This window comes from Fringilla coelebs, assembly GCF_963513975.1.
Source record: "Fringilla coelebs genome assembly, chromosome: 1".
Lineage (NCBI taxonomy): Eukaryota > Metazoa > Chordata > Aves > Passeriformes > Fringillidae > Fringilla > Fringilla coelebs.
Genome location: NC_140028.1, coordinates 132,656,224 through 132,683,267, shown reverse-complemented (window position 1 = coordinate 132,683,267; position 27,044 = coordinate 132,656,224). Strand labels below are relative to the sequence as shown.

The 27,044-nt window shown below is 38.6% G+C and overlaps 1 protein-coding gene across 1 annotated transcript in view; it reads left to right on the top strand.

Moving 5' to 3' along the window:
• CUBN (cubilin) overlaps positions 1-27,044 on the top strand; it is a gene marked incomplete at its 5' end in the record, with an annotated part of 141,510 nt that overhangs the window by 89,202 nt on the left and 25,264 nt on the right. The window contains 18 exons of the mRNA XM_084215400.1: positions 1,058-1,247; positions 1,898-2,095; positions 2,401-2,547; positions 3,403-3,593; positions 3,880-4,063; positions 5,388-5,562; positions 6,601-6,779; positions 8,521-8,730; positions 9,032-9,172; positions 9,579-9,760; positions 11,267-11,438; positions 12,368-12,578; positions 15,609-15,754; positions 16,605-16,726; positions 18,561-18,786; positions 20,686-20,873; positions 23,028-23,184; positions 24,393-24,542. Coding sequence (XP_084071526.1) covers positions 1,058-1,247; positions 1,898-2,095; positions 2,401-2,547; positions 3,403-3,593; positions 3,880-4,063; positions 5,388-5,562; positions 6,601-6,779; positions 8,521-8,730; positions 9,032-9,172; positions 9,579-9,760; positions 11,267-11,438; positions 12,368-12,578; positions 15,609-15,754; positions 16,605-16,726; positions 18,561-18,786; positions 20,686-20,873; positions 23,028-23,184; positions 24,393-24,542 — 3,169 coding nt within the window. The remainder of the gene's footprint in view (positions 1-1,057; positions 1,248-1,897; positions 2,096-2,400; positions 2,548-3,402; positions 3,594-3,879; positions 4,064-5,387; positions 5,563-6,600; positions 6,780-8,520; positions 8,731-9,031; positions 9,173-9,578; positions 9,761-11,266; positions 11,439-12,367; positions 12,579-15,608; positions 15,755-16,604; positions 16,727-18,560; positions 18,787-20,685; positions 20,874-23,027; positions 23,185-24,392; positions 24,543-27,044) is intronic.

Here is a 27,044-nt window from a genome sequence, read left to right as displayed (position 1 = left end):
GTGGAGTTGGAAGGGACCTTTTACAGCTTATCTAGTCCAACCCCCCAACAATAAGCACGGCATCTTCAACACAGCACTCATGGGGCTAAGAAAAATGAACAATAGAGAATACAACTTCTTTCTGAACTTAGCCAACATAACCACATAAATAAGGTAAATCTCTTCTAGCTTTTTTTTAAAATAGGTAATTAATCAATTATCCTCTTTTTTTCTATTTGAGAAAGTTAAGACTAGTTCAATATTTTCAGTTCATTATTAAATTACTGATATTCAAATGTAATATTAGTTCAAAAAGGAAATAAAATTTGTTCTTGCATCTCATGTCATGTATTAACTCAGCCTGCCTTTCATTGTCCCTCTGAAAGCAAAATGAGTTTCTTAAACCAGCTAGACATTTAGTGAGTGTAAATCAGCCTGATCTTTAATGTCACTTGAGGATCAGATCATTAATGCAATGTTAATGTTTATTTGATAATTCCTAGCTTTCTCAACTGGACATTTTTACTGGGTGGTAGATAAGAAGAACAAAATAAGCTTGAAAGATGGCAAAGGAGAAACACCTTGTAACTAGACAAGATGTTGGGTTACAAATACATAAAATAAAGAAAATATTTCTGTATATTTATCTGATAGAATTCAAAATACTTATGTTCCTCAGTGGGTGGAAAAAAAAAAGGAAAAAAGAAAAGTAATTCCTTTTCTTTCCCCTGCATATCATGGTTTGTTGGTTTTTTCCCATCAAGGGTAAAAGTTGTACCTTTGGGCTTTTTTTAAAGTGGGATATCATTCTATGTCCCCAAAGAGCAGCCCTGTGATAGGGAATGAGCTGAATTTCGTGACTTCCATTCAGATCCTTTCTCTGTGAAAGCTTCATATTTAACTGCATATGATGGAGAGATTTTATTTCCTTTTTATAAGAGAGGTTTTTCTCTAACTTGGATTTTTTAAAGATCCCTCACTCATTTAGAGAGGGTCATTTTGTCCTTGGAGATTTGCTGAGTATGGGGCAGATGAAGATCTGGCTCTGTGAGGAACAGCACTGTTCTTCTCTCTGCAGGTGTATGATGGGTCCACAGTTCATGCTCGTCTTGTTGCAACATACTGTGGTGCAGACCCTGCTTCTTTTGAATCCTCTGGCAGTTCAATGACAATCCAGTTCCAGTCAGATTCATCTGTGACTGGAAAAGGCTTTCTTTTGGAGTGGTATGCAGTGGACGCTGCTTCTGTTGCACAGACCATTGCTAGAGGTGGGTTTTCAGTGAGTTCCACAGCTACAAGTGGTACAGCCAGTGATACACTCAACTTTACTTAAAGAATTCTGAACAAACTTCCCCTCTAGAGAAAGCCCAAGTTATTATTGAGGGAAAGATTTCTTTGATATTTTAATGAAGCATTTTACTATCTTTTAAAAACAACTTCTAGAAACTCAGATATACTGATTTACAGTGTTCTAAAACTAAACGTGTTGCTAGAGGATCATTTTTCTTTACACAGTTATTTAATGAAATCTAAACATTTGTTATGCTCTCATGGAAAATTTTCCCTCTTGAAAAACCATTCTAAATCATTGGCCACTGTGATATGAAACAAGCACAATAAATTATGTTAAACTGTGGTAGATTCTCTAGGGCATTTTGTTAGATATTCCTCAAGATAAAATAGGTCAGAACATTGTTGCAGCAGGTGGCACAGGAACATCCTTAAGGATGAGGATTTTCAAGTTTTATACTTCCAATCCAAACTGAAGTTGAAGAATTCCTGCATTACTTTAGCGGCACACATCGTCACTGTGCCCTCACTGTGCTTTCTTATAGGACTGTTATCTTATATTACATGTGGGGTGTATTCAGTTTAAAAAGAGGATGCTTTCTTTTTTTTGTCTTCTTGTCCATGACAGGTGCATGTGGAGGGTCTGTAACAACTGAAGAAACACCTTCGTTCCTCTTTTCACCGAACTGGCCACTGAATTACAGAAACCTTGAGGACTGTATGTGGCTCATCAGAGCTCCTGGATCCACTGTGGAACTCAACATCCTGGCACTGGACATAGAATCTCACAGCTCGTGCAACTACGACAAACTTATTATCCGAGATGGTGAGAAGCCAATCTTGCCCTACCCTGACAGGGTGCAGTAGAGACCCAAGTCCATCACTAAGCAATCCAGATAGCAATGGGAACATGCCTTAAAACAGCAGTCTTCCCCCACTCTGAGACATTCTGCTAGTTAAAATAAAATTAGCAAAGTCTAGCAAAATATTTGGTGATCTATAAAAATATATCTAACTCTGTAAGGGGTTAAAGGTCTTGAAAAGCACCTTCCTGAAACTGTGAGCCACAGCAACAGGCAGGCAGATGTGGACTAATTCAGTTTTAACACTAATGTGTTCCTTTCATCCCAGGAGACAATAGTCTTTCCCCAGTACTGGCTACTCTGTGTGGACGAGAGCCTCCTGGGCCAATAAGATCGACTGGAGATGCAATGTTCATCCACTTCATGTCGGATGCAAGTGTCACTGGAGCTGGGTTTAATGCCTCTTATCACAAAAGTAAGACTCATTTCTCTTCTCTCCCAGATAAATGTCTGCCTTGCTGCTAGCAATGGGGTAAGAGAGTCTGGCATTATTAAGAGCTGTCTATAATTTAATTAATTACACACACATCTATTTATTCACCTCTCATGAATGTGTTAATAAATTTCTGACTCTACAAAGGCAAAATTTGCTATTTTCCCAGCAATATAATGCAACAAAACATGATTCAACCCGACCAGTCACTTCTCAGAAGGAAGAAAAGCATATGCTGAAGTTTATAACAGCTCAGCTGAAGGGTGAAAGAATGCTCAACTACAAGAAAGAAATAAATGACTCAAAGCAGAAAGAGAAAAATGCAGGGATCTGTATAAATTCTAGCAGGAATGTCAGCAATTTCCAGCAACAATCCTCCTACATTAACTCAGGAATGATGACAGATTCCTAGATGGGCTGAGGCACCAAGAAAATGTTGGGGCAATGGTGACAACTGGGGAAGTTTTTCTGACTGGCAGCTGGAATAGATGGCAGTTTTGGTCTATGGCTAGAAGCAATGTCCTCAGACAGGTAATGATAAACTCTTGCTGTGGGAGGTCCTTGACATTGCTGCCTGCTTACTCATCTGCTAAGTCTGAGAACAGCCTCGCGGTCACGAATTTTGGTATGTCTTCTTGAAATCTATAAGCTTGTGATTTGGGAGATCATTCATCATGTGCATTGCTATATGCCCCTCAGCTCTTCATACACTCATTCCAAAATTCATTTTAACCCATCACATCTTTTAGGAGACAGGGTTTCTCTCAAAATGAATAGGTGAATAGTTGACGCTTTTGGGGTTTTATCTTTGCTTCAACTTTTATCATTTTTTTTCAGGTTGTGGAGGCTATTTGCACGCAAGCAGGGGTGTGATAACATCCCCCAACTACCCTCAAAACTATTCTCCTAATCTAAATTGTTCCTGGCATGTAGTGGTAGCCACTGGATCTATCATTGCTGTTCATTTTGAACAGCCTTTCCAGATTAAGAGCGAGGATACTTCCTGCACCCTTGGAGATTACGTAGAGGTGAGGTTATTGGCTGGGTCACCAAATCCTCAAAGCTATTAAAGCTACTGAATCTTACAAATTTATGTGTCAGTAAGCAGCTCAAAATGTCATGGGGTGCAATCACCAAAAGATAAATACCAAAGCTATTTCTTTCTATTTCACTCTCTCTCTTTTTTATTAATGTGCAATAATTAATCACTAGTTTATTAATTTCCCCTGTGGCTGAAAGCATTAAGATGGTGTGTGCACAAAGTTTACATTTCAGGGCTGTTTGCTTGAGTAACATTAGCCATTTCTGTTTTAGCTGAAGAATGGGTTAGATAATGCTGCCCCACCTTTGGTGTCTGCAAGAGGGAATGGACGTTTTTGTGGGAGCGGCCCCATCTCTACCATGTACACCACAGACAATCAGCTGTTTGTCCACTTCACTTCTGACAGTAGCAATGAGGGTCAAGGATTCAAACTGAAATATGAGGCTAAGAGTCTAGGTAAGTCTAGGTAACAAACTTAAATTCTGCAATTTATGCATATGTAACTTGGAGTTTGTCCTCTTAAAGGATATATTTGTTCAAAGTCCCAACCCTGGTAAAATTGGATGTCTGCAAAAATGTCCTGTACTGCATGACTTCTGATCTGACACTCAGATTTTTCCTTTTTAAAGAGTATCAGGCTCAGGTCACAGAACCTGAAAATATTAAAGATAGATTAAGGAAAAAAGAAAAAAAAAAGAGACACCCTTTAGTAGGGAAGTAGCACCTATAGTTAGGAAGAGAAGATAAGAATTCACACAGGAAAGGAAAGTCTCTTAGAAACAAGAACTTTATTTTGAACATTTAGTACCCCATGCAAGTGCTACATGAAGTCAGCAACTTTTCAGGGTAGTGTATCTAGAAAGGTGGCAACATTTCTCACAAGTTTTACTCCCAGCTGAGAAAATAACTTTAATTGCCAAAGCTAACTTCTTTGAAAGAATGAACAAAATAGAGACCAGGTCCCAGGAGGCAATCACAAACTTGGCATTTGCAGTTATCCCACTGTGTCCATAACAGACACCACTTGGCACACCTGGAGACCTGTTAAACAGAATATCTAAACAACTCAGGCAACCTGCCAATCAGCTCACATCTCTAGGTGCTTGATTTCTGCCTACTTTCCCTGCTGCCCCAAAGAATTAGCATTACTTCAGAGAATTCATGAGGAGAATAGGTGAAGCTGTACAATAGCATTTCTACCACTTCAATTCATGGAACTTGAGTAAAGCCCCAGGTTAAACCAGTATTGCTAGAATGCAGAGGGAGTTTGGGGCAGAAAGGTTCTGGTCAAAATAAAGATATTTTTGTCAGGTAAAGGATCTGAACAAACCTTCATGTTTGCTCAGACTGGCATTCCATGGCACATTCATTAATATCTCAGACACTTTAGTTCTTGGAAAGTAGAAGTTGGGAATGATTCACAGAAATCTTGATGGGTCTGACTTGTGGGCTTCCTAGCTTTTGGGAATTGAATAGGAACAAGGCAAAGAATATGTTTTTTGCTTGTTCTATAAGCAATCCAAGGAAGAAGTAATAGCAGTTCAATTCAGGACCCTGAACATTTGGCAATGAGGATGACTAGGTAAACAGGAGCACAAGAGCATAGGATTCTACTGCATTAAAATGCTTTCCCACAGCAAGCAATATAATGCATTTTTTTTAATGTGACTATATGACATCAAAAGGAAACTCTGTTGGAATATAGTGATAAGTCATTTTTTTGATGCCTCACCCATTTCCTTTTCATGCTGTTCTTTACTGGTGATCTTTTTATTCCCAGCCTGTGGAGGGGACATTTATATCAGTGATTTCAACCCCAGTGGATACACATCTTCCCCCAACTACCCGAGCAATTACCCTCCGCATGCTGACTGTGTCTGGACCATAACTGCTCCCAATGGACATGCAGTAGAGCTGCAATTTGAAGATCAGTTTTACATTGAACCTTCACCAAAGTATACATCCACATTGTTTTGCCTATTTTTCTTCAGAGACTCCATTCTTATTTTTCTTTCTCTGTTACTTTCTCTAATTCCTCTCAGAGAACAAACATTTCTATATTTAAAATCAAATGGTGTTAAGAAATTTTTGAGAGATCACTGAAGCTATCAGGTCATTGGCTTACATTCCTAGGATGTTGCAATGCATGATAGAAATTAGTATGACAGAAAAAGTGGAAACATGCATGATAGAAAGGGGCTTTCTGTAAAATCTGTGCCCCACAGTCCTTTCATATCCAGGTTTCCAGTAATTTGGATTCTCGGGTGCTTTTAAAGCCAATGGATTGCCACCATGACACTTTGCCTCCCTCCTCCATTGCCTGCCAGCTGGTTTGCAAGGTGTCTACACATTTTGCACCCCTTGCCTGGACCATAAAATAAGGTTAATTTCCAGCTGATGTAGCTTCATTGGTAGGGGCTGTAAGGCAAAGGTGAGCCTCTGAAACCATATGCAGGAAAAATAGTGAAGGATCGAGATCCCAAAGTTGTCCTTTCTGGCATCCAGGACACTGCACTATTCTGAAGGCAAAGATTGTAGTTAAGACATTTTGGGTCTTTGTATGCCCACCTAATTAGACCCCAGAATTGAATTTTTATTCCTTTAATCTCTCTTCTTGTTGTCCCTTAATTCAACACTTCTCAGTGAGACTAACAGGGAATATCTGCTGAATCTGAATCCTGCCAATAAAATGTATTAAAGATGATCACAACTACTTCACCAGTGCTGTTCATATCCCTACCCAAAATTTGCTCCTGTCAGATCTGATCTGATCATAGACTGAGTTTTAGATGAATCTTTCTCAATGTTTCTAGCACTTCTTTTGATTCAATCGTTACATAACTGCAATAGATTGTGATCTTGTTGATTCTGTCCTGGTCACGCTGCATGGAAACCAATCTAATTCACTACAGCTTCATGCCTTTGTGCACATACTGGAATGGTTTTGCACCACTACTGCCATACACTGAAAAGAAAATTGTCTCCTCTTCCAGCTGCACTTCCAGTTACCTCGAGCTGCGCAGTGGTGCTGACTCCAGTGCCCCCCTCATTGCCAAACTCTGTGGAGGTTTGATGCCAGGCTCACAGAGATCCTCAGGAGCTGTCATGTACCTGAGGTTCAGGTCTGACAACAGTGCCACACACGTGGGATTCAATGCCAAATACTCCATTGGTAATGCTTGCATTTATCTGTTTCTATGATTTTAAAGAAGATTTTGGTTTCAAGTGTTAGACTTTTGTAAGAGGGCTTAAATCAGACCTCTGGGATGGGCTGACAGGAACATGCCTCTTTCAGTTACTGTTAGAGCTAAGACCTCAGAATATCAGCATGGTCTGCACCTAGCAAGAGCTGAAAATTAGGGAAATATTAATAGGAAAGAGCTCATAGACCAGCAGTAGCAGAAACAACTACTGAATAACCACTTGCCAAAGCCAGTTGTCAAAGAAGCAGTAGGAAAAAGGTCAGTGTGGATAAAGTCATGTAACATGTTTGATTTTCAACCTGCAAACTTAATGTCACTTTCATGACCAGGGCTCTGAAGGGGAATGTGAAGATCAGATAAGAACTGGCAGTAGAACAACAAATTAGGAACTTCTCAATGTAAATAGATCTATAATAAAGCTGCTAGATAAACAGGGACCGTATAATAATGGACTGGAAAAGGAATGAGCTATAAGAACTTTTGCCATCTGGGAAAGAAATACTTTAGTTACTTGTTCTCAAGCTGCAAAACAGGGTTGTAAAGCAGTAGAAAAGAATTTAAATTCAAGAAAAAATAGTCCTTGATCAGATTCAGAATTATGATTCTTTTTTGGGTTTGATAATGTTAATAATCTTCCAAGAATAACAGCCATTATGTTGGTATCACTTATATAGGAAAGCTTAGGACTGTTAATTTCTCCAAGACAAAGTAATGAACTATATTCTTTTATGCAGAATTTTGCTTAGTGAATTCGATCAGAAACACTAAAGCCAAAATAGAGTGCTATCATATTTCTGAATGTGAAAACTGAAGAAGCTTGCTTATATACATATATTTATTAGTATATGAAGCCATAATTTACATTCAACTGTAATAGATTTACAGTATCTTAGCTGAATGCCACTCATCCTGAAACAAAGCACTAATCAGGCATAGAACTGACAGTATGAACACAATTTTTACTGCCACAGAAAGAAATATTGTTTCATAGAATCATAGAATATCCTGATTTGGAAAGGAACCACAAGGATGATCAAGGTCCAGCTCCTGGACCTACACATGACCACCCTCAGAATCACACTGTGTGCCTGTAAGCACATGTTTGCTGTATGCCTTACTACTACAAACATATGTTTGCAGGTACTGCGGAGAAATGAATGTTCAGAGAGAGAGAATTAAAAATTAATAACTGCTTTACACATTGTGCAGTGATTGCTCACTAAGGCATCACAAGGAGTGAATGGAAGGGATGAAAGGAAAAGGGAGTCTGAGCTACAACTGTTGACCCAAACTAGAAGTCAACTTTTGTCTATCATAAAGAATTTGGATCCACACTTAGCAAGTTTCATTTCTTTTTAATTTACCTGTTACATGTTTGCAAGGTTTTCTGGTAATTATGGACATAGATAGAGATTAGATTGAAAATTGTGAGTTTATCCAAATTATAAGAGATATGAAAGAGAGAAAGGGATGTTTGCAATGGCGAGGTGTGTGTGGGTATGGGGGGGATGTGAAAAAAATAAAACATAACAGCAACCAGCACTGATTGAATTAGATTGAGAACATGGAAGATTTTTAATTAGAAGGCAATTCCTGTCTTATTAGCACAGTTAGAGAACAAGTCAGTTGTACCTTACCTGTAAGTCTTATTTAGGAGAATCATCTCTGTGATGTTCTTTAGTCAACCAAATAATATTCTTCCTTTTGCAGCTCCCTGTGGTGGGACAGTGATAGGACAAACTGGTATCATTGAAAGCACGGGGTATCCTGACCTTCATTATCAAGACAACCTGCTGTGTGAATGGTTTCTGCAGGGTCCCTGGGGCCACTACCTTACCATCAGACTGGAAGGCCTAGATATTCAAAGCTCTGTTGGGTGCACAAATGACTTCGTGGAGATCCGAGAATACAACGCTACCGGTCTGAGAATTATTTCAGTGTTTGTCTTCCCCTCCCTAGAACTACTAGGAAACCTCACCTGAGGTTCCTGAAGGCATTTCCCTTTGGGTATAAAGTGAGCCTTTTCAATGTGCAGTATTTTCTTGTGTCTGCCTTGCTTGATGGTGCAAAGTAAGGCAAACACAGCCCTTCTATTTGCCAGCAATAACTCAATTCCACTAGTTTACTCCTGCCTGTCCAGTTAAATTGGCAAGTGACCCTTAAATATAAATATAAGTAATATATTGATATAAATTTCTCTTTCTCTATGTGATTTTTGCAGGCAATTTGTTGGGCAGGTACTGTGGTAACACTCTCCCTGATGCTGTGGACACCTCTGACAGTTTTGCTTATGTCAAGTTTGTCACTGATGGATCAGTCAATGCCCGGGGATTCAGACTGCGCTTTGATTCCAGTACTGAAGGTTGGATTTGAAGGGTTGAAATATACTCTCAGGGAGCAACCTATACCACAGACCACAGACACAAATGTCTCAGTCTTGCCACAATGAGAGGCTTGGATCATATGGCATCAAAGCCTGTGGGTCACCCAGGCTTCTGAAAGCTTTGATGAGTCCTTCAGAGAAGAAAATATTAACAATTAGACTAAAAGGAGTTGCTGTGGTCAGTTAATACTCAGCTGCTTTTATGACTGAGTGATAAAGACTGGCAGGAATTTGGCTGTTTAGACAAATGTATGGACAGGGTAGGGGGATCAAATCAACCTCACAGGATCTCTTTTTCTCACAATGCTGATTTTTTATTTTTTTTGCTACAATTCTATAAGCAATGCTTTACTCTGAGAAGTGTACCAATATTTGGATATTTCAGAATGTGGTGGGGATCTTACTGCACCTGTTGGAACATTTACTTCACCCAACTATCCCAACCTATACCCACATAACCGAGTGTGTGAATGGAGGATCACAGTGGAACAAGGCCGACGTGTGACCCTGACCTTTAATGACATGAAAACTGAAGAGCACTGGAGCTGCTCATCAGATTATGTGGCTGTGAGTATTGGATGTAGAATCAGAAACTGCTCTTCCTAATTCCTTTGTGGAGAATTAATGGATGTAATAAAGCTGAAAAGTCACTTACAGGTCTATATATGGTTTTTAGACAAATCGTAATTTAATCTGGGGAAAGCAGATAAATGAGAGAAAGTTATCACTGTGGAGCATCTAAACTCATCTCCTTGTTTTGGGGTATGGAATTCTGAAGTTGTGGCCCAGGCAGAGTAGAAGGCTTCAAGGAATGACTGGAGTTGTCTTTTTATCAATTATGAAAAAAATTTCTTGGGTTTTTGAAAGCTTTCAATGTCTCTTTTGTGGGAAAACAAAATCCATCAGTCAGTTCCAGGTTTTATTGACTTAGGAAGTATCTACTGCTGTTGTTACTTTTTGCTGTCCATTGAAAAGAAAAAAGAAAGTAGAAAAAGACAGAGATTGCAGCAAATGGCTGCTCTGAACCAAAGACAGAGAAACCCCAGGAAATTTTACTTGTATATCACTCTCCATCTTGAAAAAAGGTAGATATTGGTTACTTTATCATGTTTATTTTTGATTTCTGGTTATTTAGTGAAAAAAAAATCAAGCCTGGCACACAGACCTGGACCTGGTCAGATGTAAAAATGCCTCAAAAATATGATTCCTCTGAAATTGCAGGAATGTGAGGTAGAGTTTAGCTTCCCACTTCCTCAGATAAGCAATGCAAACACAGGAATTAACTGTAGGAAGATCAGAAGCCAATCCAAGTACAAGCATGGGGGTCTGAAGTAGCCATTCATCCCTTGAGGTTTGTAGATGATGTTTCCCTTGTTTTTCTTCACAGCTACTTTAGACAAACCTTTGTCAGCTGGCTTTTTATCAGATAATGATCTGTTAAAGGAAAATTTTTCCTGCTGGCTTTTATGCCTTCAATACTCTAATATATTCCAAGTCTCAGTGGGAAACAGCATTTCTGTCTTGCTTGCACTGCAGAGCAGAAAGAAGGAAATTCATTCCTAGGCTAAAGGGTAAATAATGGAAATGGAGCAAAATATCCCTGGATCATCACAAAGTGAAATGTTTGAAATAATCAGAAATGCCCACCAGCACTCAGTGTGTTGGAGAAGATTTTGATAAAGCTCATGTTGGCTTTAAAAGATAATGATTTGAAATGAAATTATTATGGTCAGTAGCTGGCATTATTAAGTGATCGAATATATAAATATGGAGCTAAACCACAGTGTTCTCAATAAAAAAAGTTCCATTTCTGTTTGAAAAAGGAGAGAGAGAGAGGGAGACAATATGTTTGTATTTCACCAAAATAAGCAAGGTATTTTGAAGTTTACTTCAGGGCCTCATCCACTCAAGGCAATGAAAATTTCTTCCAAGGTTTAGGTAAATTTGAGAACTAACCCCTTGTGAGGGACATCAGTGAATTTTGTATTAAAGAGCGTAAACACTCTTAAATGACACAGGAGATGCTCATAAGACTGTATATTGGTGTCACAAGAGTTTATTTTGACTCCACAGGTTTACAATGGCCTTGGGCAAAACTCTCCCCAGCTGGCCAAGCTGTGTGGGGAGGTAAATCCAGGCACTGAGGTGAAATCCACTGGAAACACAATGAAAGTCATTTTGGTGACAGATATGTCCCGTGCAGCCAGAGGCTTCAGCGTCTCATATACCTCCAGTGAAGATGCAGGTAGTGTATGTGTTTTACTTAAGTGATGATCTCTGGTAAGTCATTTCATAGCTAGAGTACTGGCACATATAAAACAAAATTACCTAAACAGATTACAAATCTCTGATACCTTTTTTCTCTTTCATCTTTGGATGGGAACAGATATTTATCTTTAATTAGCTGAAAGAACTTGGAAAAAAAAGGAAAATCTCTGTGAGCAATGGACTTCATGTGGCTTTGTATGGATCACAGTCCCTGCTGTCCCTGCTGATTTATTTTTTTGTACGGAGCCTTGAGTAAGAGATGGTCTGAAGTGGCCTTATTCCCTGAAAATTTCAAAAAGCATAGTGCTATGGACAAATTGAATCATTCTAGTGCTTCCTTATTACTCAGAGGGGTAATTAATTTTTTGTAGCTTGTGAAAGAGTGCAGCTAACCTACTTTTGCAAGCTTAGCCTCCAGAGAGGAGGCAGCTGGCACAGCCTTACTACTACAGCCTTGAGCCTTTTGAACTTATTTTCCAGCTCCCACCCCAAGCATCCTCTATGGCATTGAGACTATCTTCCATAAATTTTTTTCTCTTGAGCCTAGAATTGGGTAATGAGTAGGGCTGAGCAATACTGAACTGAAGCTGTAGTGAGATTTTATCAAAATATTAAATAATGCCTGTTATATTGATAGTGCTGCTGAAATATTTTATTTGATCCTGTAAATAATTGTTCTTTGCTTTACATGTGTGTTTTTAAAGACTTGCCAATAAATTCCAGGGAAACAGGGAAGAATTCTCTTGTACAGAGCAGTAAGTTATAAAAAAGTTAGAAGATGGAAAAGGTTTTCATCTAATCAGCACGTGCTTTCTGATGTGAGCACACCTGAATGAAGTGGGGCAAAATTTGTCCTCATACAAGAATTATTACTACTTTTACATAGACCATATTTTGTTTCTGCAGTTTGTGGTGGAATCCTGATGGCACACACAGGTGGAGATTTCTCTTCTCCTGGTTATGATGGCACCAGAAATTACACAAGTAGCCTGAACTGTGAATGGATCATTGAAAATCCCACTCACTATAATTCATCCATTTATATATCTTTTGAGGATTTCCACTTGGAACATCATCAGAATTGCCAGTATGACTACCTAGAGCTACGAATAGGTTTGTATGTTCAGCAGGAGAATGGATGAAGCCTATCAAGATTCTGGTTGTACAACTCTGTTTGTGCCAAATCTCATTCGTATATATTTGCAGGGAGTGGCTGTTGTAGAATCTGTACATTTGAGAGTGTTCAAATCCTGCCTTCCATGTTGCATGCCTGATAAGAAGTGGGATTTCACTACCAGAGGAATGGATGTATGGATTTGGTCACGTGTTCTTTCAGGGGAGAAAATAGAAAGCTAGACAGACATTTTGGGGACATAAATAGTTTTGCTGTTTGCAATAATCACCTGACTCTCTCTTTACATGGGACAATATGGATTTCACTTCATTTGCCTTGAGAGATGGCATTTGCAGTCATCAAAATAATTTATTTGATGAACTCCCCATTCTCTCCCTGGTCCTGAAATATCTCCAGGGACAGCAGGAATGGAGTAAAGAATGTTTGAATTATTCATAGCCTCTGGAATGCACACCCACTTCACATCCACTTTTGTGTTCTATAAGATGACTCTTCAAAAATAAATATTTATTTCAAAAATAAATACTTATTCTCACTTCTCCAGTGAGAATATGTTGCAAAACACAGACTAAAGCTTTTTAAATGAAAAAAAAATAAATCACAGGTTTAGTGCACCAGTGATATCCCTGCATATTTGAGCATCTTTATCCACAAGAGCAAGCAACTGGAAATGTCACATGGAAGTCGCTCAGCTAATGCCAAATGTAGTATGAAAGCTGCAGCTGTCTTCATGGAAAGCCTGTACCTGCAAGTCCCAGAGACAGCAGGTTTTAATTTACCAGGAAATGCTTTCTGAAACATGTGAAAAGGCTGAGAGCAACAATCTGACCCATCCTTATTTGCACCCATTTGAGCAAGAGCTTTTGGTTGTAGAGCACTGGTTTGTTCTGTGTAGAGCCACACCCTGCATATCTGTGTAGCCTAGCAGTTCTCTTACATATATGCACTGGAGCTGGGAAATAATAGGAAAAAAACTCAGAGAAAGAAACAGTAAAATATATTTGCTTTACTCATCCATTCCTGCTACTCTCGCTTTATCATGAACCTCAGGCCTCCAGGCAATACAATCAAAGAAAACTGAAAGAAAGAAATTGCAGTCTTGTCTTGTTCTATGCAGTTATGTCATCTAAATACCAGTGTGCATTTCAGCACTACTAATGGACCTCCAATTTCATAGCTACCCCGGTGTCAAAAGCAGAATGCCCTGATTCATCTGTGTATGCTGACAAGTAACATTTAATGAGCACTGAGAGGCAGTAGTGCAGAATGCCACTAAACTCAGGCAGGTGCTGTTTAAGACTCTTGACACAGCAGATGCATAGTTAGGGAAAGGTCCAATTCTACTTTAAGTTACCTGAGACCCCAAATGTGCTAAATTCTTTTGTGATGCCCATACAACACACTTCATGGCACTCAAATAAAAAAAAAATAAAAGCAGAGTTGACTGGAATTCAATGCCTAATATTTAAGCTAAATAGATAAAATAAGTATTTCAAATTTTTTAGGGCAAGGTATTAGGTTATTAGATTATCATGCTCGTGCATGTAGGTAGTACATGGTAATACAACTGAGCATATTGCTACAATGAATATTCCTAACTTTTGGCTTCTGTGGAAGACTCTTCGTTTTGTCTTTCAGACCATTCAGTTCAGTTTGAATGAAAAGTTACAGCACAACATTTCTGTTTTCTTTTTCTGTTTATCAACAGCCTAGATCTCTGGCCAGCTGGCCATTCGTGAAAGCAATGATTGGTATCACTTTTCACACTGTAGAGACTAACTGAGTGACATCTGTCACATAGTAAATCACCTCATAAAATGTACAAAAATCATATACTAATGCTAAAAGTAGCTATTACCACTTTTTCCTGAACACAATTTATCATTAATGTTTTCTGCTTGTACAGCTCAATATAATTTTTAGTGCATGTTATCAAGACAGTTTGTAGCATTTCTCAGTGTAATTTGCATGATAGAATTTTATTTTGTGTCCCTTTTCCTCCTTGTGCTTCAAGTCATTTCAAATGGTGGCTGTGTCACTTGCATATGATGGAAACATGAAGTTACTCAACCAAACCATGATTTGGAATAACTCTGAAAGGCTTTGAAGAGCACCCAAGATTTTCCCCTCTTGCTCTACTGCCTTCTTCACAAGAATGGCCAGCCACTCAGTGCAGAGCTAGGAGTTGCTTTTGAAGAGAGACTTTTAAGACCAGCAAGCTGCTATTATTAGAGAAGTGAACTTAGGAATGGCATTGCCTGGATGTCATTAGTAACACTATTACCCCTAGTTTCTTTCTCCTGGGAATTTATCATTAATAAACAGAAACTACTTTCAGCAATGTGATAGACAGGAGCTCACCAACTTGAGCAAACATTCAGTGTCACTCAAGTACAGTGGCCTGTGTTATGCTTTCCTTTTAGGCTTCAAGGATTTAAGCAAGGATTTGTCTATACAGAGAACAATTGAGTTCTCTGGGAAAGAGATGCCCACTATTAATACAGTGATGACAGTTTGTTCATGGATGGTGCACATCCCTATACAGTAGAAAACTCAAAGTCCCTGTTGACTTTAATGAGGATGTCACAAAAACAAAGGTTCAATAGGTGCCCATGTGGTTGGTCCCATCTCTTTCCACCATTCTGCCCCAAAAGGTCTGTAGCTTTGAGGCAGAACAGTGAGGATTTTGTGTGTCTGATATGGAATATGAAAGTGTGCAGGATGGCAGGAAGGGGAGAAAAGGAGCCCCGGGTATTAAAAGGGTCATTGGTATAGCTTTGGAGAGAACTTTCTTGTTGCCAAGATTTAGATCCCAACAATGAAATGCAACACTCTGCTTATACCCATAAGAAATAATCAGTTACTAAGTGTGATATGTACTCTTCTCCATTTTCTTGTCAAAACAGAATGAATTGCATATTTGCACTATTCCTTTATCTTATTGTAGCTCTTTCAGGACTCAAAAAGTGATGAGTTTTTTTGTTTCTTTTTTTTTTCTCTTTGCTTAGGGAGTGCTGATGGAGAGCTAATAGCCAGACTTTGTGGTCAGGCTGCACCATCTGTGCCACTAGTTATAGCTGCTCCCCAAGTGTGGGTACAATTTGTCAGTGATGAAAACACAGAAGATAAAGGATTCCTGGCCCATTACACATTTGAAGGTAAATGGCTCGATGGACTGCTGCCTTGGCTGACTGAGGCACTTCTGGGGAATGCTGCCAGTCATTTGGTGATATGGAGAATAGTCATGATGGGATCAACTCTCAAAGAGGTCCTCAAAAGTTACACAGTGCTGGCCACTATTTATATCTTCTAAAGCAAGCATGTGCTAGCAGTTGAACTCTCCGATTTTCTGCCTCACAGTTGGCATTCCCCAAACCACATTTCAGATTTTGCAACACCCAGAGCAGCTGGTTGCTCTTGGGAATGGGGATGTAACAGGTAATACCAGCCAAGTTGGACTTACTTCAGATAGGTCTCTGGAGTGCTAGCAGAGCTGAAATGCATTCTGCTTGCTTGAACCTTTGCACTCATTTTGAAATCTACTTGAAGCCGTATCAGTACAAATTACAGCACTTTGCCATTTATGTGCCAGAACAGCTACTCTTCCTGTCACAGCTGAATTTAGCCTTGGGGCTTATCTAGGCACATCAGAAACTTTTTTACTTCATTGTGTTGGTCCAAGGATGGCACTGCTTTGCTTAAGAGTGAGATAAACAAATGGACGATAAGGTGGAAGAGGCTGATGTGTCAGCTGGCAAAGGTTTTGCAGAGTTATATTAAGCATCAGAATAAATGCAAAGTTTCAAGGCTGTTGCATCCCTTTACTCAGTATTCAATTACTAAGGTTTTAAAACTTGAAATTTCCCAGATAAATTGTTCACCTTTAACTCTATCAGCGCATCTTACATATATTTTATTACTATTACAAGCTGAATAATCTTCCACTCATTTGATTAGAGTGTTGTGTTCTGAAAATGCATTGAAATATTACTTTTTTTTTTCCTGCAGCCTGTGGTGGTGTACAGTCAGGTGAAGGGGGAGTTATCTCAAGCCCTAACTACCCAGATCCTTACAGCAGTCTGAGTCGCTGCTCCTGGGTGTTGGAAGCCCCAGAAGGTGAAACCATCACTGTGAGTAACTTGTCACAATTGTATGCACAGCAGACAGTGTGAGAAGTACCTTCTGAGTTTTGAGGAACAGATCTGAGACAATTTGGAAGATCAGAAATGTGGAATAATTAAATATCTTCCCATTGATTTTAACTAAAAGAAGGAATGAAGATAACAAAACAAAACTGTTTAAAGATTATCCTTTCTGAAAAACAGAAGGATCCTAGTATTACTTGACCTCACAATAAATTCTCCCTTAAACAACTACTTTCTATTTTTACAAAACTGAAATAACTAATTTTATTAGATGTTCATGGATAATCTCACTATCATGAGAATAAACATGAGGTTGAAGGAAAGTTCAGGAAAGTTTTCTTCTCTGCAGGGAACTTTCAAGCCACTTGGTGTCTTACTGGTTATTCTGGAACATAACATGATTTTTGGTACAAATTACATCAATGAAATGTTGCTCCAGTTTCCCAATAAGTATTAAAAGTCTGCCTGAAATGATACTTTCTTGAGTCAAACTCCTGACAGACCAATTTAAGCACCTTTATGACCAAGCAGTACAAAATTAAATTCACGTAATTATTTGGCTGATTCTTTCAAGCACAGATACAATCAGTGACATTTATGGTTCGGGTCAGAAAAACATCTGAAAAGCAGTTTTGTGGGAGCACATTGCAAATTTTCATATGTGATGTCTTTCATTAATTTTCCTATCATGTTTTCCTTGCTTACAACTACAAAGGTTAAAAATGCAAACCCATGGTCCTAATTCTTCTGCCACTTGATATTCTGACCACTGCTTATGTACTTATTTCAGGGAATACAGGATTATTTTAGTAGAACACAAGACTTCTATTTAATCCACAAACTAGTTTAAGGCAGAACTAATTTTAATCAGATGAAAGCAGATTTCTGTTTTGAAAGGACTGAGTAACAGCATGCTCAGTGAAAGCAGACTCATTTTTTCCAGTATAAGCTGCCAGTTTCAGTTGCTGGCAAAGTTCTGAATTTAAGCTATTACAGCTAAATTTTTATTTAGTTTTAGACAGGTTCTTTTGGAAGTGAAGACACACGAAAGCTACAGGAAAAGATCCTGTATGTTTGCTAAACTTTTCTATAAAGGTCCTGCTCCTAAAACTTACTTGAAAAATCCCAAAACTGATGGAAACAAGGCCAGGCAGTTACAAGCGTACATCAATATTTCAGCATCAACAAATCCTGGAGTCTACAGAGCCAGCAATCTAAATGTTTGAACTGGAAATCCCAGGTGTGACCATATCTCTCCAAGGACAAGTGGCATTGATGTGGGAGGGAGACAGGGGCAGGAGCTGCCTGTCCAGCCCAGTCTGTTTATGTGATGCATCCAGGCCCACAGGAACAAAACACAGAACTGTGCCTGTTTTGGTGGAAACAAGCATTATTTTTAGCAACTGTTAGCCTATTGATTCAAAATAATAGGAAGGAAAAAAAAAATCCAAGGCCTTCTGCTTGCATAGCAAGTTATATTTCATGAGCAGAAGCTTTGTGTGCAGAAAGTGGTTCAACATCTGTACATATTCAGCGCTGTTTTGAAGCACATACTTAGTTTCAAAACATGAATGATGCCAGTTTTGAACCTATGAATTCCTCTTCCACTTCTGTCTTCAAGCTAAGTAGCTGCTGTTACTTATAGTGGCAAGATTCCAATCAATACTTGCAGGAAAGCATCATAAAGTGAGGGTCAGATTTCTGAGTGTACCCAGAAATCATTGTGCCACGATGGCTACAGGATCTGTCTGGAATTGCTTTATACCCTCCCCTAGAGTGATTGGTTTTAGCCCCTGAATGTCACCTTTGTGTGTTGCAGCTTACTTTCACAGCCTTCCACGTTGAAAATCATCCAGTTTGTAAGTGGGATTCTGTTACTATCCTGAATGGTGGCTCTCCAGGGTCTCCTGTCATAGGAAGGTACTGTGGAAACACCTCACCTGGGACTATTCGCTCTGGTTCCAACAAACTAGCCATCATCTTTAATTCTGACCACTCAGTTCAAAGAGGTGGCTTTTATGCAACATGGACAGCAGAATCTTTAGGTAAGTTTGCATTAAAGAACAAAAGAAAGGCATGCCATTTTCAGGATCCTTGAAAGAAGCCAGTACTAAAAAAATTAAGTATTTATCCAGTGCTTTCTGATCTTACACAATGAATTCAAATTTGGATTGATTTTGTACTTTTTAAACCTCCTACTGGCAGTTCTTGGTGGCTGTAAATTGAAACCATCACCATTACCCTCCTGGCAGTGGCATCTATTGTCAAGGAGCATGAGACATTTCACTTCATGAATAACAATTGTTCCACAGTTTGATTTGGTTTAAACACTTAAAACTAGGAAGCAGTGAGTTCCAAAACAGAGAGGCAGACAGAATATCTCAAAGAGCACGTGTGACAACAGCCTAGAACTCTTGCACTGTGATGGATACGTTGGTACACTTCTGAAGGTGGTATACACACAGGATTGAATGGTACATTTCTCAAAGCTACCTTCCTTCTCTTGAAATTATCATCACTGTGTGGCTCACCATTTGTGCAGTGTACTTCAGGAAGCCATTCAAGGACTAAAGGTAGATGTGGCAGATGGTGGCAGGGCAGAAATTACAGCAGAAATTACAGCTGACAGAAATGCCAGCCCAGTACAGAGCTGGCATATGCTTCCTAGTGTCACCTCCAGCTGCAAACCTTCTGGCTGATCCTGATCATCTTTCTGTCCACTAATGATGCAGCTGTATTCACACAGTTAGTTGATGGAATGTCTTCTTAAACATATCGATAGTCTGTGCTTGCATGAATATACACTGTCATTTTAGCAAGTTTTTGACACTGTTCCCTAAGATTTCACGTGCAATGAAGCCCACTCTTCAATGGTGTAGCAGACATTAGCCTACATATGCCATGTGCATAGGCAGTATTCTCTCTGAGTTTTCATTTATATATATATATATCTAGTTTACTTTCTTCAGCTTTCTTCTCATTTGTTCACTGAGAATTTCCAGGTCTGCATTCTGTATTGTGACCAAAACTTGGCTTCACATCCTCCTAAACACAATTGCCATTTCTAGCAGAGAAGAATGAAAAATAACATCTTCCTATTAAAGTTTTATATTTTTTTTTAATTAAGAGGAAAAAACTAGGATGTTACAAAACTTTTTTTTGCCCTTTATTCATCCTTTTACTACACTGTAGCTGAAATAATAGTACTGTACACATAGCCCTAATAAATAATTCTTGGCATGGTATTTGCAAATATGTTTCAAATTAACTAAACTTATTCTGTCTAAAATCATGAGCTGCCACAGAGCCATGACCAGCTATTGCCCTTTATAAATGAATCTGTTAGCAATTTTTAAAGGCATGTTTTTCAGCCCATCCCATAATTCCACAGAAATCCGCAGGGCTGCCTAGGCGGGGGAGGTCACCGTTCTGCCCTGGGTAAACGGATGTAGCTTGAACAGATCCACATGAAGAACTGCAATATTTGCATGTTGCAGAGTGAGAAGAAAAAAGGATATATCAGTAGGCTGTTTTTTGTCCCCAGAGTGCTTTTCTGAATGGCTCTCTGTCACAATGTGCATGCTGTGGGGTGTGGGGAACCTGCAGTCTCAGATGTACTCCTCACCCCTGCACTCTTTCAAAGCAACAGTCACTTGAAATTGCCAGGAGTTTAGAGATGGACCTTGTAAAAGGCCATGAAGTGGCAAGAATGAGCTCATGAAGAAAATAAAGTGAAGTACAAAGAGACACCTCTAGAGTGTAACTACCTCCCTGCTGCAGGGGTGGGAGAAAGAAAACCAAGAGGGGTAAATGAAGTTGCCGTGAGTTTCAGGGCTTTCCCCTCTCACTTTTGCAGCCACAGAAGCAAACAACCATCCGAAGCTGAACACAACGCCACTCAAAAATATTTAAACATTTCTCCCATCTGTTGCTATTTTTTCCAGGCTGTGGTGGAATCATTCAGTCAGATAATGGTACAATCAAGTCCCCTCATTGGCCTCAAAACTTTCCCAGGAACAGCAGATGCACATGGACCATCATTACACATGAAAGCAAACACTTGGAGGTGAACTTCCACAGGAACTTCCAGATTCCAGATAGCAATGGAAGCTGCCAGACCAGTTATGTGAAGGTAAAATAATGATTTCAGATCACTGTTTTGCATTTGTTATGGTTTGGACTCAAAAAGACTCACAATTTAGGAAACTAAAGTCCTTGTATCATACAGTCCATTTACTGTGGGCTTTGTGAACTCGCCTGTATAACATTTTAATTTTCATTGGTTCTTGAGGTTCCACCTCCAGCAGGGAGGTGGAGCCATCAGCCTACATGCATCCCCAAAAATGAAAAGTATAAAAAAGGCATATATTATTTCAGAACCAGAAAATAAGGAGAAAATAAAGCATAAAGATAAGTTCTTTTCAATTACTCCAGTGGAGAAAAAACCTGTGAATTTTACACTATAATTCTACCAAACTCTTTTATAAGTATTGAGACTGTCCAGGTTGCACTTTTTTTAATTTCCAGAAACAAAGATAGAAATCTGATCTGATATGTTGTCAAGGACCATTGTTTTCAAAGCAATAGAATAGAGTGGACATGTCTTGCATATTTCAGTGTCATTTTTTTCTCAGGCATTTGGCATATGTTCAGTGGTTTTGTGCTCATTTTCTCCCCAGCAATACAACTCCCACTTGAAATAAAGGGCAAACATAATTTTACAACATGTAGGAAGGCTTGAGCAGCTGTACATCTGATCTATACCAACCAACTTACAGTTGCACTCATTTTTTAAGGCTGTGAAAAAAACCCCACAGGGATTAGATTTGTCTTTTCATAACCTGCTCCAGCAATTAATTGATGCAATGTTACAATACATTTCACGAATATGAAAGCCTTAATGCTACTCAGTAAAAGTGTTTAATTTTAAATTCCTAAACTGCCCTGAATGACATAAGCAGGACTATGTCAACTGGAGATATTCTCCATAGAGAAAGATCTGAAATTTTTGATGCCCACTTCCTTTTCCAAATGTATAATTTGAAAAGTACGATGGTGTCTGAAAAGCTGTAAATGATGTAAGTTTCTTCCATTTATTCCAAACTGAGCAGCCAAAAGAGAGCAATCCAAAATCAATAGTGACTTTGCAAAACCTTGGCCAGGCTATAGACTGTATAAATTAATCCTTTGAGCATTCATTGCCTCAAACACCTGGTCACATAAATGAGATTATTCATTTGCTTACACTTACAGACTAACCCTTGGCTAACCCTTTCCTTTCTAGGATGGTTGCTTGGAGAAATCATAGTTTCATGTGGTTGTACTAGCTCCACTCAATTTCCTTCAAACACATTATTTTAAAAATCAGATATTATATATTTTTGGGTATAAAATACAGTAAAAAACTGTTCAAACTGTTCAAACACATGAACAAAAATAATTGTATTATTAGAGTAAATAATTCATTATTTAAACAGACTTTTAAAATCCTGTCAATAAACACCCAGATTCAGGAAAATATTTTAAATGTTAAGAAACATCAAACATTTATACCTGTGTTTCATTTTACATGTCTCTTGAAATTCAGCACTTAAACTGTGAACCTCAAGTAATTACCCAAAGAGGATTTCCCTTAAATACCTACCTCAATTGACTACTGGTACAATTGAAGTAATACTTTAAAACATCATGGTTTTTTTCTTTATCAGAAAGAGTTATTATAGCAAGTCTTTATTTGATTTGATACTTGTCATTGAAAAAGTGAATGTAAAATAAATTTAAAAACAATATTAGCAGCACTAGGTGTTATCTGATGCCTATGTATTAACCTAGCATGACAGCTTTGATTTTTATTTACTGCATAACATAAGGATTACCTGTAATAATTACTGGTATACACAGATATGCATTTTCATAGGTTGTATGGAGTTAAGTAAGCAGAGATAAAATGGAAGTAGGTAATGAAATGCATAAAATGTTTTCTCTTGTCCCTGGACCTGATCTATGTTTGCTTTGTTACCAGCAAGGGTTCAAGCAAATGACCTCCAGATGCTCTTCAGAGGTCCCTGGCAACCTAAATTATTCACTGTGACTCACTCCCTTGGAGGAACCTTTTTGTCTCCACTGACTGTAGTAATTAGCTCCAATTTAGAGCTCTTAGATTCACTGTGAGATGAATCCTACCCTCAGTCTATGGAAAGAAATACATATAAGTAATTCCTGTTGGGTTCCCACACACTACTTAGACTTTGAAAGCCCTAAACCATTTCCAATCTGTCCTTGCCAGGTGTGGAGAGGAAATAATGAAGAAGCAGCAGCTTTGTTAGCCACAGGATGTGGAAGCTCAGCTCCTGATCCTGTTGTTGCTCCAAACAATGTGATAACTGCAGTATTTCAGTCTCAGGATGCTCCTGCTCCAGGTTTCTCCGCATCTTTCACAAGCAGTAAGTAATATTAAAGCCACATGGCTGCTTAATTAGTCCATTTGGGATTAGTTTGACCTGTGTGTAGCAATTCAGAGCCCAGTCCAACAAGGCATTGAAGCTTCTGCCCAGATACGTAAACCAAGAGTTTCCATACTGAGTGCAATGAACTCAAGTGTTGGACTTGCCCAAGATGCAGCTCAAATTTTGTGGTTATTCTCAGCTACCTTTCCCTTTTCAGTGTGCTGAAAAGAATAAATAGGTTTTAAATTTTAAAAATTCGTAGTTAAACTGCATACTAACTAATGCTTTAATTTTCTTAAAAAGACATTTGTTTAACCATGGTATGTGCTTTCTACCAGAAGTAGAAAAAGGTACTGTTCAGCTGCTGTTGGTTGCTTGGGTGTTTTGTAGGATGCTGCCAAAGGAAACCACTTGCCCTTCATGGCATTCAGATGAAAACAGCAAGAAACTAAGCGCTTTGAGGGAAACACCATTGAAGCATTCAGAATTCTGAATTGAAATCACTTTTGTTTTTATAATGTTTGCACTAACATAGTCGGTAGCATCTAATAATCTCTTGATGGAGACAGTCACAGGCTTCATACGCCTGTTCCTAATCTTCTACCAGCATTTCACTGTGCACTGCATTCTTTTAAGCTTTTGTCTTAAAAAAGAGAAACAAAGGCCATGCAAGTCATTAGGATCCAAAGGAGCTCCATAAAAATAAACTGCTCTGTGTGCCTGAAAATTTCTGGGTGGTAAATCTTTCCTGCCTCTGCATACAGCAAAGCAATCCAGAGGTGGCCTTAGGGCAAACTGCATTCTCCTGGATGTCAGGCATGCAACAAGAATGGCACCACTTACACCAGTGTGGGCATTTTCAAATAAGGCTCCTGTGCCTCAGTCATGGCCCCTCCAATTCAGACACATTTGTCTGTACTAAGGGATTTTGAAACGTGCAGGCTCCACACCCACAGGAACAGCAGTGCTGTGTCCTCCCGGGCAGGGGCTGTGGGCCTATGGGCTGCTCTGGGGTGACTCTCCAGGTGGGATGGCACTACACTTCCCAAAAACGCTGCTCTGGGTATGTGTAAGATCTGCTTTTGCCATCATGGTGTCTGATACTCTCCCTGGTTTTTTCAACAGGAGAGATGTGGTCCTTGTGTGCATTACTGGAGCAGTATTATCACCAGGATTATAATTGTGCTTTATTTATTTGTTTGCAGGATGTGGAGTAAATTTCACGGGCCCTGAAGGTCGTATTGTCTCTCCAAACTACCCTAGTCAGTATGATAACAACCTGGACTGCAACTATATTATTGATCACGGACCACAGTCACTGGTGATCCTAGAATTTGAGACTTTTGACTTGGAAGGTAACTGGTTCTTCATCATTTCAGTATGCATTATGAAGTGTAATTTCTTACTTGAAAACATACAAGTATTCTATCACTGAAAATCACCGATGGTGTAAGTTGGTGGCCCATTCTGAAAATCTTTTACAGATGAACATTTATAGTTTTCAGGGTTAGGTTTTGAGTCACTGAAGTCTTCCAGAAGAATGAAGTGAGATTTCACGTTGTTGAACATCTTGCAGCAATGATTTTAGGAATTCACCAGTTTCTTGGAATATAAAAATGATTGTGGCAAATCTGGGTCTTTGTTCCTGCTTGTTTGTTTTTTTTTTTGTTTGTTTGTTTGCCATTGAGTCTTATAATCTTTTTGATCTTAGGCCTGCTGTTTTGTTTGTCAGTTCATCTGTTTCTTAACTGATAAAATAGATAAAAATATACTCGAATGTTTAACAAGGATGTAACAACACAGAAATATGAAATTAGGGGAAAGACTACAGCAATGGGAAATGCATAAAAGTGATTACCCTGTACATAGCAATAATAAAAGTCCCTCTTGTGATTATCAAATTTGGCAGCATTTAGCCAAGAAATAACAAGTATGGTATCCTGATCACATTGGTGTGAATGGTAAAGCTTTCTCAACCTTGATAAGATCATATTTTTATGTGGGGATATGCCATGATAACACAGAGGAATCCAAACTACTTGAGTGGCATCACAGATTTTGAGGCCATCTTAATCGGGTTTCCTTGAAGTGACCAGTCAAAGAGATATGGAGTAATTTGATGCTAAGTTGGGTTGTGTGATTTGTATTTTTCTTCAGACCCAACAATAAAGACAGAAAACAGTATTCTTTTCTTTTTAAGTTTCCAGACTGTTTTGAATTCAAAAGTATTCTTGTTCAGACTTAATTTAGGTCTGAGATAAAAATTTGTTTTGACTATGATTTTATCTGAAATATTTTTTTCATCCCCTAGTACAAACCAGTGCTTTAGGAATTTTTTAAACTAAAATATAAACCACAGAAATGATGTCATTTCTTCGCATAGAAGACTCTGTTATTCAGCAAAGACATGAAACATTAGGCTGAATCAGATGGTGCCAATTTTGACAACTCTTTAGTACATTTACTAATCTGCATTCTGTCTGTGCATTCAGTTAATTTATAAATGGATCCAAGCTTTTATTATCAAAAGGGTTGAAGCAGAGAGGTGACACAGACATAATAATAAACATAGATCTAAATAAATACTAAAAATATTCTGTTTCTTGCTGGGAAATTTGTTCCTTTATTTTTATAGGCTTCCTTAGGCTACACTGACTAAAAGTCCTTAGTCACATGAAAGAGCTATGGATATGAACTAATGGACACCTGGTTAGCAAAGAGAAAGTATGACACTCTCCAGTAGCTGGTTACTAATATTTTTCACAAAATCATAAAATACAGCCCTGCAGTTAAAGAAAAATCACCTGGGTTTAAATTGTAAAGGAGATTGAGACCACCATCTTGAAAACTATCATTGCAGAAATGAAAAATTATTCAGCACACTGAATAAATTTAGCACATCTAATATTAAGGGTTTCTAGTGTGAGCTCTATTAGTTCTTTTGCAAAGGCAGGACAATGTTTGGCAGCATCTGTTAAAAACATTTCTAGCTCTTCCATATGCAAGGAAGCATTGCACCTACTTAGAATGTTGCTGAGAGTGGCCTTTAAAATATTAACTATGCTATAACAGATGTTCTAGATTGGGTTTTAAAGTTTAGCTGCATGTTTAATTTATTATTTATTAACTATTTGACCTCTCAAAAGAAATCTATTTTTTTTTCCGTAGTTTTTAGGTAAAGAAATGAAATATTAGAAATAATGCCTGTAAAGCATGCATATCTCATTGACTTGAACAGGTTGAGATATCTTCTCCAGAAAATTAGGAGGTGGAAGCTAATAGTCTATAGTGCAGTGACACAGTGCTACAAAATGGAATGACTTAATGGGTTAGTCACAGATCTCTGCCTCTGGAAACATAATAGTAGTTCTGATTGTCAAGAATGACTGAGGCTGGAAACCCACAGCAGCGATATGGCATCAGTATCTGCAACCAAATGAACGTGACATGCATGTACTAAGTATTAAATATGTATTAAGCACTAAATATAGCAACTAGCAGAGCAAGAGAGAACTTGGGAAAACTGCATTCGCTGATGTTGTGACCAAATTTAATCTAAACTGTCTGCTTCTTGGTAGGTAGAACAATTTTTATCTCCTTTTGAGCCCCTGAAAATATGCATATAATTTAGACATTCACCCAGATTTATCTCCTAGGGGTGGAGATAAACTCAGAACCAACTATATTGTGCAGGTGGAGTGAATTACTTTCTGGAAACCTCTCTCACTCTCTTTACCTATTGACTATTGCAGGAAGCCATGAACAATAGCTCACACAAGATACTTGAGATTTGGGCAGGAAAACATAGGCAAGATGAGCCCCATGAATGGAGCTTGGCTTAGCTTCTGTGCTTTCCT